The 12,952-nt window shown below is 39.1% G+C and overlaps 1 protein-coding gene across 1 annotated transcript in view; it reads right to left on the minus strand.

Moving 5' to 3' along the window:
- THSD7B (thrombospondin type 1 domain containing 7B) overlaps nucleotides 1-12,952 on the minus strand; it is a 759,038-nt gene that overhangs the window by 386,946 nt on the left and 359,140 nt on the right. Inside the window, exons 7-8 of the mRNA XM_047871837.1 lie at nucleotides 8,533-8,724; nucleotides 6,288-6,522 (exon numbers count right to left, since the gene is read on the minus strand). Of these exons, the coding sequence (XP_047727793.1) occupies nucleotides 6,288-6,522; nucleotides 8,533-8,724 (427 nt within the window). The remainder of the gene's footprint in view (nucleotides 1-6,287; nucleotides 6,523-8,532; nucleotides 8,725-12,952) is intronic.

The following is a 12,952-nucleotide window of genomic DNA, read 5'->3' on the forward strand; positions in this document are numbered from 1 at the left end:
GGGAGAAGTGGATGGGAGCAGGGGCGTGAGCGTGAGGATTCTCTTTGTTATATATATCTTTGCATGTTGTTATGATTTGTGAACCATGTGGAGGCTCACCCAGTCAAAATAGACAGAGAAAAAACACAAAACAACTGTTAAAAAGTTGTTGTGGTTGTGTTTGAGATGTGGGATACTAAATGGAGCATGAGATGGACAGGACCTGTTGCTTGCCATCATCGTCTCTCTGTATCATTTCATTTCTTCTGGGGAGTATATAAAACAGACAAAAATAAGTTAAAAGAGAAAATGCATATACTCACAGAAAAAGAATGGCTCAGTAAATTATTAGTGGCATTATTATTTTCATTATTATTAGTATTTATTTATTTTATTTATTTCAGGGAGTGTGAGGGAAGGTCAGGAGAAGAGAGAGAAAGAGAGAGAGAGAGAGAGAGAGAGAGAGAGAGAGAGAATACCAAGCAGGCTCTATGCTCAGCATGGAGCCCCACGGGGGCTCCATCCCACAAACCTGGGATCATGACCTGAGCTGAAATCGAGTCAGTTACTTAACTGACTGAGCCATCAAAGTGATTCTAGTGGCTTATATTATTATTAATTATACTTAATACACACAGAAACACTGCCTATCAAAGAGATCAATTCAGTAAAAAAAATGAGAGAAAGAAAGAAAAATGTCTTTATGAGAATATAGTGTTACTTAAACAAGCTACTCGGGTAAGGAAAATTTATGTCATACTTTACTGGAGATAGCAAAAAACACTAAAATCATTCCCAAGTCCTTTATTCATACTCTAAGGTCTACTAAAATTAAATTGAGCTGCTGTTTATTCTAACTCCTCTCCAACAGCTCCTGTGGTATATGGCTGGAAATGAAAGTATGACTCGGGCAACGCTGACTTCTTGTGTGCTCAGTGGAGCGGCAGGAGTCCCACTAAAACCAGCCACCTCACACTCACTCCTGCATTGGTAAAATAAGCTTAGAAATATTTGTGGCACTAGCTTCAGGCTTTCTCGAGAAGGAGGCTGATCCTGCAGGGATTTTGCTCATTTCAATTAGGAGCAGGTGTTAATCTCTTTTAGGGAACTGAAGTTGTCTACTTTATTTACCCTTTATTGGCATCATGCACAATAAATACTCACTGGGCATAATGTCAAGTTTCCATAATACAGCCTCTTTCTCTCTGTGTGTTCTTCCCTTAAGTCCGTGAGAGAGAAACGGTATCATCTCGTCAATAGCAAAGATCAAGCTCAGGTTACATTCCTTTTATAGAGGCCACGAACTGAGAGCTTTCCTAGAATGTGATTTGTGGTCTGATAGGAGCCAAACATTCTCTTGTCAGTGAAAACTGTGTTTTTATTCATTTCTTTTGCAACCTCTTTCTGCAGGGGTTCAGCTTCCTCTTCCTTTCTCCTTAGATAGTGTCTACCCCTTCAAGAATCATCAAATTTCTAATTTGCATCAATTTCTTCTTAGTCTTCAAAAATACTCTGACCATTAGCAACATATGTGCCCTCCATTTCTGAAAAAAAAACTACAAGGTTTATTTTCTGTATTATTGTATTGACACTGACCAAGAAAGGCTTTGACTTCTCTTACTCTGTTTTCTTGCGTGTGTGTGTGTGTGTGTGCGTGCGCCTGCATGTCTATGTATGCATGCATGATGCATAAACTAATTTTTAACGCCTTAATGTGGAATTGCATCTTATATCATATCTTAAAAGTGCGATACCTTAGCTCAGTGTAAATATTTAGTAACAGTAAGTGAGTGATTCAATAGTATTCAATGTTATTGGAGCCTGAAGACAAATAAATCCCTGGGGATATTAGTCTAATTTGTCCAGCCATTTCTTAAACAAAATTAAAGCCTTAAAATCCAGGGAAACATATGGATTCACTTTTTACATAGTAAACAAAGTATGGCCCCTTGGCTTTTATCATAATTTATACTTCCTAATTTTGCATACCACTCTGACCCTAGATTGGCAGTGGTCTCAATAAAAGGATGAATGTATTTCATTTCAGCACATGTATTTCCCTGGACTAGCAATGGAATGCTCTATAACTATTATATCTTTGTTGCTCTGTAGCTTTCAGTTCCTTATAAACACTGCGCTGAAATGCATCAAACTGAGCTACAAAGATCTGCCATTTTTCAGTTATGCCTCCATAATCAAGATGCAGACACAAAGCTCCATTTCTTTGATCAATCCTCCAACCCAGGAACCAACGTACGTCTCACTCAGCTAGGTGGGGCGAACCTGCCAGGTTTGTCAACATTAAATGTTTAAATGGAGCTCTCTATTATTACATCTCACACAATGCCAGGTGTTTTCACATTAAAGGCAGCAAGTGCCTTATCAGGACTTTCAGGAGGCTTTGAGTTGTGTGTTTTTAATCTTTTTTATTATTTTTTGAACGCTGCAACTGAAAAAAAAGACAATAAATAGTGAAACAAAACCAAACAAAACCCTAGAACCAGCCCAATAAGCTCTTATTTCTGTTTCACTTGTGCCCTGGCTAGTTCTCATTTTCTGATATGATCAGTTCTATTACTCATACAATGCTAACATTCTCACCTATACAACTGCATAGAAACCAAGACACCAACCCAGGGAAGCAAGAGCTTGCAAGGAACTCTGCCTCCCAGTGCAGTGGGCTTGGAGATAAAACACATTATATTAGCCGTCCAGTCCATGGAGACATGCTTCTTTCTCTCTACCCCCAAAGGCCCCCTCTTCCTCAGCATATTTCCTTCTTTTCTGTTTCTATTCCCCTACCCCCACTCCAAGGATTTCACAAATGGCAGGGAATCTTTTCCCACTGCAATATCTTTTACTTGAAAAAGAACAAAAACAATATATTTTTTGAAAGGGCAGAGTAAAGAGTATTTTCTACTGCTGATAGTTTCATTATCTCACTATGTGCTTCACTGGACACTAGGTATTAATCTCTTATCTCAATTAATCTCCTTAACCTAAACATTTTTAATTAATTTTATTAAAGTCAACTCAGGTTCCTCATATTTAGCAGGGTCATTTGGAGATACACAGTAAGAATTCAACCTAATTCTGTTGAGTCTAATTCTGAGGCTGTTAAGTCTCCAGCCTCATTAGCAGTGTAAAAAGTAATTAGCAATGTCTCTCTCTCTCTCTCTCTCTCTCTCTCTCTCTCTCTCTCTCTGTGTGTGTGTGTGTGTGTGTGTGTGTGTGTGTGTGTGTTAGGGAAAACATCTGTGCAATTTATTTTTCTGTGATGGTAAACTGAGCAAACCTGGAGGCTATTCACAGCAATAATAACATTTATGTGTTCTGGCTTAAAAAAACAACAATGACTATTTGAAGTAATTCTAGAATAGAAAAGGAAATTGGAGCTACTTGAACATGTAATCCAATTTTTCATGTCAAAACAGACTTTTAAACATGACAATTTATTTGGTGTTAGTCTCAATTCTAAAGTCCCTTTGCTAAGAAATAAACAAACTGTGCTCATATCAAGTGGATATGAATTCCCTGTTCTGGTTCAGAGATAAAAGGGTTTTTGTTTTATTTTGTTTTGTTTTTTAATTTTATTTTGAGGGACAGAGAGCACACAAGCAGGGGAGGGGCAGAGAGACAGGAAGAGAGAATCCCAAGCACACTCTGCACTGTCACTGCAGAGCCTGATGTGAGGCTCGAACTCATGAACCATGAGACCATGACCTGAGCCAAAATTAAGAGTCAGACAACCAACTGAGCCACCCAGGTACTCCAAGAGCTGAAAATTTTTTATGTAAGGGAGAAGATCAGACATCAGGCATGCTAAATTTTCTCACCATGATAAGGAATAACACTTTGCTGCATTTTATGTAGGGTTTACAACTATAAGCCATATTTAATTTTATTTGTATATTCAAGTTGATATTTCATGAGTCTTTTTTAAGCAGTTGAAAATTTATATCATAAAAATGAACATTATCAAGCCTAAAATCCTTCCCAAGATAAAGGGAGTTTTCATGTCTGCATAATGTCTCTATAAGCTTTTTAGGATTTTACCGTAACCCCAGGAATTAGATTTTCACCTGAGTCTAGTGACATGTGAGCATTATTTTCCGTGTTTGGCTATAACTCCCATTGGTTCAATCAGTCCGTGTAGTGCTATGCATACCAGGTGAGTTGCAAAACACAACTGACATAAGCTGATACTCCAAAAAACATTTCAAGCAATGTCAAGTCAGGTCTGAAGCAGAAATAACATTTATGAATTAATAAGAGTAGAAGGTCATGCATATGATCTAGTCATTACTTTCACTTGATCTTAGCCAAAAGGCCGAGAAGCGATATCTAGTCATTACTTTCTATGGCAGTCCCCTTTGCCAAAATGTATGATGGTGGATCAAATAATTTTTCTTGAACAAAAGATAGACATCAGCTTTTCTCAATCTTCTGTGATTCATATCCAATCCTCATTAAACCCTGTAACTTTCCACATATAAATATAGCTCATTCGTCAATTCCAAAGACATTTATGGTACACCAGCTATATGCCAAACATTGTGCTAAAGTCTGGGTTTGTAGCAATTAAGAACATCCAACTCCAGTACTCTTAGAAGCCACCTTTGGGAAGGGAGAGAGATTAGGTCTTCTGAACTGTGCTTCACTTCAAGTCATATTATCTTTGCTTGCATTTGCACAGTCATCTGCACATCGGATGCTCCAACACCAGCAGTATCTGGCCAGTCTGCATGACCTGTGCCATCCACAGTTCACTACCCTTATCTGAGTTCCTATGACTTTCCTTACATAGCAATTGTGGTTTCCATACCACGGTGGATAAGGCTCAGAGCCTATCATCAAGGTGTCCCAAGGTGAAATTGATCAGGTGCTTGAGATGTCCCAGACAGCAACACAAATTGGATTGAATCAGGTGGACAAGTAAGTGTATCTGCCTGTGTTGCCAGGAAGGGCAGGGGCACACTTAGCAAGATAGGCCCAGGACTTGATGTTGCCAGGATGTGCTCTGCTTCAGTTTTTGCTTCTTTCTGAGCATCTTTTTCACTCCCCTCACCTGCTGTTTTCCCCAGGACCATGCTTGTGGCAATTCTCAATTCATATACTTAGAGCCTCATGAACAGAAAGAAGGGAGGGTTTCATTTTCCCAATCTGTGAATTCCTGGGGAAGCACTTTAAGTTGCCTAGTTTGTGACACTAGACAAAAGTTTGGGTGTTCCCATCCTGGTGACCCGCCATTCCTGTGATTGGAGTGGGGTTGTTCTGTTTGTTCGTTTTTTTTGTTTTAAGTAGGCTTCATTCCCAGCATGGAGTCAAAGGCAGGACTTGAACTCATGACACTGAGATCAAGAGCTTGATGCTTCACCAACTGAGCCACCTAGGCGCCCCTGGGGTGGGATCTTTTACCATAAGAAGGAGACTAGTTCAAACATGGCTACTAGGAAATCTCCATGGACAGAACAGTTACCTGGTCACTGTACATTGTGTAGGTCCCTTGCATTGTCTTTTCCAAGATACTTCCCAAGTGGAATGAGGAAGAGTCAGGTCTTCTCCTCGTTTGGTCTAGAGATGAAACTCCCACAGTGGAGTTTTCTGCCTAATTACTCTTTTTGCCTATCACTTGCAATTGTCCCTGACTCTTTTTCATAACTATATCCTAGTTCCTATATCTAAATTATCCTGTTTTGTTTTTTAATTTATGTCTTCATGTGCAGAGTCTAACATATATGAGATTATAACCTACTTGCAGGCATGAATCAGTCCATTCAAATGGCTATGTGGATTTATTGCCCATGGCAGAGAAGATCAGTGGAACCTAAAGAGTAGTGTGACACAACCATATCCTTTCAAAGGGGGGAACCTACCTTCATACTGAACTCGTCTTTATGTGAGTGAAAAAGAACCAAAAATACTGAGAGATCAAGAAAATGTTTGATTACTCAAATAGATACAATATTGGTGGGCCACATTTACTTTCCATAACTTTACTAATGATTCATATTATAACTGTTTCTACCTTTGTTTGAGAGATATGTACTTTCTTTTTTTAAGTTTTTCAACGAAAATTTTTACTGTATTTATTTATTTTGAAAGAGAAAGATAGTGTAAATGGGAGAGGTCCAGAGAGAGAGGTGAGAGTGAAAATCCCATGCAGGCTCCACACTATCAGCACAGAGCCTACCACAGGACTTGAACCCATGAACCATGAAATCATGATGCAAGCCGAAGTCAGATGCTTAACTGACTGAGCCACCCAGGTGCCCCCATACGCACTTTCAATAAACTATTGGTGATACCTTTTGGTCATCACTTGTCCCACATGACTCTTGACACAGAAGACCCTCCGTGTCTGAATGCCCACACCACAGGTGGCTTCTCCATTCCAGCCAATGGTTGCATTAAGGGCAGTTACCAATGTGTCTTCAGAACAGGGGCCCCAAGGCGATGTCTCCCAGTAGAGCTGCATACAGGAATGGTCATTACATGAACGATATTCTTGGAGGGCCTGAGTAGCAGGACATGGTTTTCCACCTACAAAAAAATAACAATAAAAAAAGGATACATAGTTTTTGCTGTTGTTCTTAGCAGGCTGCTGTTGTTACTGTCATTCTTATTTTTGCTGTTTTCACTGTTTATTTAATGCTTATTTATTTATTTTTAGAGAGAAAGAATGTGAGCCAGAGAGGGGCAGAAGGGAAGAGAGACTCCCAAACAGGCTCCAGGCTTCGTGTAGAGCCCCAAATGGGGCTCCACCCAGCGCTTAATCTCACCTGAGATCACAATCTAAGCCCAAATCAAGAGTCAGATGCTTAACTGACTGAGCCCGCCCAGGGGCCCTTGTTTTTGCTGTTTTAATGGTCCAGAAAGGTGGTTTCTTGACACAGGATTCCAAAGGCCTGAACCTCTGTACCCTTCTGCCCATTCCAGGGCCATGGTCTTTTTGTCCTGAGTAACAATCTGAGGACAATATATTGCACTTTCCCTCCTAAATAATAGGTAGCAGCACATGTTGATTAGATCAAAAACAAAAACAACAAAAAACCACCACCAACAACAAAAAGAGATTCTATTGCCCACCTCTGAGTCCTGTGTCTCTGAGATAAACTCCAAAGAAATCTACTTTTATATTAGTAACATGATGCCTACATAAGTTAGTCTGTTAGATATAGTAGCCCATGACCTTGAAGTGGTATTAGGTCAAACCTATACACTTAGATACACATTACCTATATATGGTCTCTTTTTCCTAAGAGCATTATTTTTCTCAGAGAATCATTTTAAGACACCCATCTTCCATCAAGCCATGCATTTTACTGCAATTTTGAGAAACCCAGAAGTATCTCTTAAAGTTTGGCAGAAGAGAGCCTATCCTTAAACTCTGAAATAATATCTGACAATGTGTTATCCACTGGCAGGGAGACCAGACAGATGTGCATCCTTACACTCTTGGGTGAGTCAGACAATCAAATTTCATTACTGTCTTTTCTTTCACATTTTTATATCCATGTAAAAACTGGCATTAATCTAAAGTATTGATTTTTTTTTTCCTACTCTTCCACCCGATGATGTTTTATTCAGTGGGCCAAATGCTCAAAAAGATTTGTGACCTTGGTTTTGTTATTCTTGTTATTTTTTTCCCATTAAATACTGCTGACTTTTTTCTCCTTCCAGAAATATAAAAGACAAGAGGGGGAAGCAACTGCAATTTAAGAATATGAAAATCTTCATTCATCTTGACCCTGGCCCCATTTTTCAGGATCACAGAACAGAATCTTGTTTAAAAAGGAGCTCCTCACAGCCAGTGGCCACACCATCCTGCTGTTCTTACTGAGCCCTAGGCAGACGAGCCAAGGGAGAGCCTGAAAGAAAGAACGTATGTGTCTGGGGACAGAGACCATGGCTATCAATGATAGAAACAGCTGCTCCTCCAATTTGTTCTGATGTCACCCGTTTACATTTCCATAGCACATTTTAGCTTCTTCAAAGCCATTTCAGACCCTTCATCTTCTTCCCTCTCACAACATGCCAGCATGACAGAACAGGAAATTGGACCGCATGGATCAGATAGCTTGCCGATGTCAGTGGCAGTTCCTGGTCAAGGAGCCATGTCTCTTGATTCCTAATTTGGAGCTTTTTTTTTTTTTTTTTTTTTTTTTTACCAGACATATTTCAATTATATTCCCCAATGTCCCAATGTATGAGCTACCTGAAGCTGGATGTGTGGCAATCAAACTTTGTGGTTCCCCCCCACCAAAATAAGTATAATGAAAAATAACAACCATCTGATTGCCATGGCCTAGGCACAGGTTTGGGCTAAGACAAATCATGTAAATATAGAAACTCAGTATAGATAAATTAGAGGGTTAAAGAGAAAAAGCATGCATAGAAATGACATTTAATTTTGACTCAGGCCATAGAGCTATCACCTGTATGTGGCTACTTCCACAATATGACCTTCTCAAGTGCTTACAAGAAAAAAAATAAAATAAAAACAGTAATTTGGCCATTGACTCCCCCATTGAACCCTTCACTATTACTCACCTTCTCCAGGCAATGCCAGTATAATCCTTGATCTGGTCTGTTTCCCATCTGCGTTTTTATTTGAACAAGACTGTGAACAGGATGACCACTCTGTCCACTCACTCACCACACAATCCATTCGGCAGGGAATTTCACAAGCCGTCCTTTCGGGAGGAGGAGATGCTGGGCAGAGACTCCCTGATACATCTTCTCCTGTAATCAACCAGATCGAGACAGATGCTGATTAATGCACAATTGAGGAGAGTCCAAGGAACATTTAGGTTCATTGCTTCCTCTACTACTTCAGTTTAGCCGAGAAGACTTCACCTTCTGTCTAAACCAATAAAGTGTGAAAAATGACGGTTTCTTCAGCCATTCATAATATTTATGTCAAGAAAAACTGCCAGGAGATCATTTGGCATTTAGAAAGGTAGATACCACAGCAAAACTCTCATTTGTCATCCTTCACAGGGACAGAGTGGGCTTCTTCCAGGAACAATTTAGCCACGGCTGGCTAGAGATAGACATGATTGACGTGTTATTGATAACCATATGTAATAAGTATATCTTTTTCTGCAAAACAGGTGCTACAGTGGTCTGTTGGACTGCAAACCTCAATTTATGCTGAACATTCTATTCTATGCTATAAAGAATTATATCATTCTAATTATCTGTTGGGTGCCTTTACCTCCACAAATGTAACTTTAAGCAAGATTAACACAAAATTATTCTTTTGTTATGTTTGTACACGTGGTAAATAATCCCAGACCATGGTGGAAATGGACTTGTGAAAAAATTATTATATAATGTTGATGGGGCGCCTGGGTGGCTCAGTCAGTTGAGTGTCCAACTTCGGCTCAGGGCATGATCTCAGGGTGCATGGGTTTGAGCCCCGCGTCGGGCTCTGTGCTGACAGCTCAGAACCTGGAGCCTGCTTCAGAGTCTGTGTCTCCTTCTCTCTCTCTGCCTCTCCCCTGCTCATGCTCTGTCTCTCTATCAAAAATAAACATTAAAATTTTTTTTTAAATATTATATAATGCTGAGACAAATTTGAAGGCCCATCTGACATTTTTCCTAATACATTTATTATTCTCCCTTTGAATGATCTAATGAGTCAAACCCAAAATTTTATATATAAAAATAATGGTGGAGAGTTGTTTCTTTCGTTGTTTTGTTTTACAATGAATAGATGTTAAGACTAAGGGGATCATTTCTAAGTTACTTTTCTGTATCTCAAATAATTATAATAATTGAAAAAATCTCTTTTAGGTTATTTACTCACTATTACAATTCCAGTGTTTCTCTTTATAGATTATAGTTCAACTCATACTATTTCCCCTGCTCACTGTCCCGTCATAAAAACAGAAGACATGAAGAATAATGATGTCATTTATAGTTCAGAGTAACAACACATATTTGGAACAGCATCTGTAGGAAAGAGAAGTTTTGGCTGTGTGACTTTATGCCTGTGGAATTCTCCTATCATAAACTGCCTGACAAACAGAATAACTACAAAGGGGATTAATGTTTATAGGGCATCTCCTTTGTGTCAGTCACTGTCCTCATAAGCAGCTCTTAGAAGCAGGTATAACCCATCTTCTTTTACAGATGAGGAATCAATGGTTCTGGAAGGAAAACTTGCTCAGGGTCACACAGACCTGAGATGGGAATCAAATTAAAACTTTCTGACTCCAAAACTTCTGCTTTTCCCATTAAGCACATTGTGTCTAATTCCAAGGAGATGGATATTCCTTTGTTGAGGAAGTAAATAAAACCAGTCGACAGTAAGACTGCCTGGAGGAGAAGACAGTATACTGTTAATATCTGCATTCATATTTGTAAATAAGGCCAGGCTCATTGCCCCTGAGGTACAAATAAAACTTTTCAAGCATATTATGAGAAGTAATAGAGATTCTAGCAGATAATCAAGCTGAAAGACCAGTTCCAATCATTCTGTTTTTAGTCTCAATCTATTTTTCAGGTTGAGTCTACACTGTATAGTACGTGCATATACACATGCACACAGATGCTCCCTCTCTCTCTCTCTCTCTCTCTCTCTCTCTCTGTCACACACACACACACACACACACACACACACACACGCACATGCACACACGCATATGCCCTGACACAGCTGAGGGGTAGTCTTTTCCCAAATAGAGAAGCAAGGAGGCCATACAAAATGCCCAACCTACATCTAATCAAAAGTTAATTTCCATATTTGTGAATATTATTAACATAATTTTGATACAAAGCATTTTAGTTCTTAAATTTTTTAAAGTTTATTTATGTACTTTGAGAGAGAGAGTGCACGCACGCATGCCGGTGCAAGCAGGAGAGGGCCAGAGGTAGAGAGAGAGAGAGAGAGAATCCCAAGCAGGTTCTGTACCACCAGCACATCTCCAACCGTGAGATCATGACTTGAGCAGAAACCCGGAGTCCAATGCTTAACTGACTGAGCCACCCAGGCACCCCTATTTTTTAAATTAAAAAATACAGTTTTATTTTTTTTTTTTTGAGAGAGAGAGAGAGAAAGAGAGAATGAGCAAGCAAGCGGGGGGGGGGGCGGGGAGGGAGGGGGAGACAGAAAGAGAGAGAAAGAGAGAGAGAGAATCTTAAGTTTGGGTCTCAACCCCATGGCCATGGGATCCTGGCTTGAGCTGAAATCAAGAGTCAGATGCTCAACCAACTAAGCCACCCAGGTACCCCACAAACCACTTTAAAGCAGTGTCTCACAGAAGACATTTTTGAAGCATAATAGGTATTAGTAGGGCTCTTACAAAAAAGTGGGGAGAAAGCTGTGAATACTGAGTTAAAATAGTAAACTTGGTCTCACTACTGAAAAACTCCTCAGAGTGCTGAAAATGCCAATGTACAGTGTAAATTTCTTAGGGTGGAAGTTGTATGTAGTATTTTACAGACTTATTTGGCCAACAATCATCCATTTTTGAGGAGGATATCTCCTAGAAATGGTATGTTTATGAATTGTTTTTAGAAAGCCCTGCCTTCAAGAGTTATAAGATTATCAAGTACTATTTGATGAACGTGTGCTATGTCCAAGGCATATAATGGGGCAAAAATCGGTGAAGATACTATTATATACCCCACTAGAGTTCATAACTCATAACAGAGATGAGTTATAAACATATAAAAAGAAAACTTAGTCCAAAAGTAAATGCCAAGTTGCAAATGTGTGTTTAAAACAGAAAATACTAAAGTAGTTCAGGGAAGAGAAGGTCATCTGGGGGACTAGAATGATAGCAGAAGGCTTTCAACAAAGAAAAAAAGAAAGGTTGAAACTTAGTGGCAATGAAAGAGGATTCTTCAGGCAATGAAAGTATCAACAAAATAGGAAATAGGAATAGGTGGTAGGAAAATGCAATACATTTAGGAGATAATACTGAAGCTGCATGAGGAGAAGACAAAACCCATGCTGAAACTGTTATTTGACATCAAATTCTGAATCACTTAGACTGACACGCAAGTTTTGTTATCTCTCTACCTTCCTTAAATTTCCAGTTGATCAGGTTTACCATGACTCAAATTTAACATCCTTCCAAATCACCATTCAGTACCCTTAGTATTCACATCAGGTGCTCAAATACTTTGAACACCTAAGCTCTCATTTAAACTGATATACCTATTTCCTCCATGCAGTTAAATGTCAATATTCCTACCGATATTTTGATAGCTTGTCTATACAGGATAATTCAGACATGTGAGCAAATGAATGAGATTTTCTTTAGGGAAATCAAACTACTAATCATAAGCAGTGTCTGCAGTTTGTGAGTGAGCTGCAATGGGATCCCCGTTACAAGGTAGCCCAGCTGCATACAGTTAAGTGTTTCGATGTGAATCCTCGCCCTACTCCTCCTCTCGAGTACATCACCTAACTTCTTTGAACCTCAGCTATTTCATCTGTAATAAGGAAATAATGACACTTATCTTTCAGGGATAGTCTAAGGATTAGGAATCATTTATGTGACATATATAGCAAAGTACCTAGCACATGAAGGACTTTCACTATACAGAAACCTTTAAAGTGTGTTTGCAAAGATGTACACCACAAAAACCTAATGGCCTTCTTTATATGAAAAATCTAGATATTTATGTCATAGCCATTGAAAGCACTTACTTTGCCATTCATATATGTGTACAAACAACTACCAACAGTTTCACAGTCTGGTTCACATAAAATATAAAAACTATGTATAATTATCCAGATCATTTTATTTATACGGTTGGTGAATCTAAACCATTTAAGAGTCAAAAATAAAGCACTTGAGCCTGAATAACCTCAACTGCCCATCCAAATCAGTATAATTATCTGCCCTCATTGTACAGAGAGAATCCATCTCAGAAGAGGAGCATTTATACTTTCCTGTTTTCATTTTCTCGGATGGATCAATGAGACCAACTGAAATCTCAGGCAAGCATGGAA

This window comes from Prionailurus viverrinus, chromosome C1 (assembly GCF_022837055.1).
Source record: "Prionailurus viverrinus isolate Anna chromosome C1, UM_Priviv_1.0, whole genome shotgun sequence".
Classification (NCBI taxonomy): domain Eukaryota; kingdom Metazoa; phylum Chordata; class Mammalia; order Carnivora; family Felidae; genus Prionailurus; species Prionailurus viverrinus.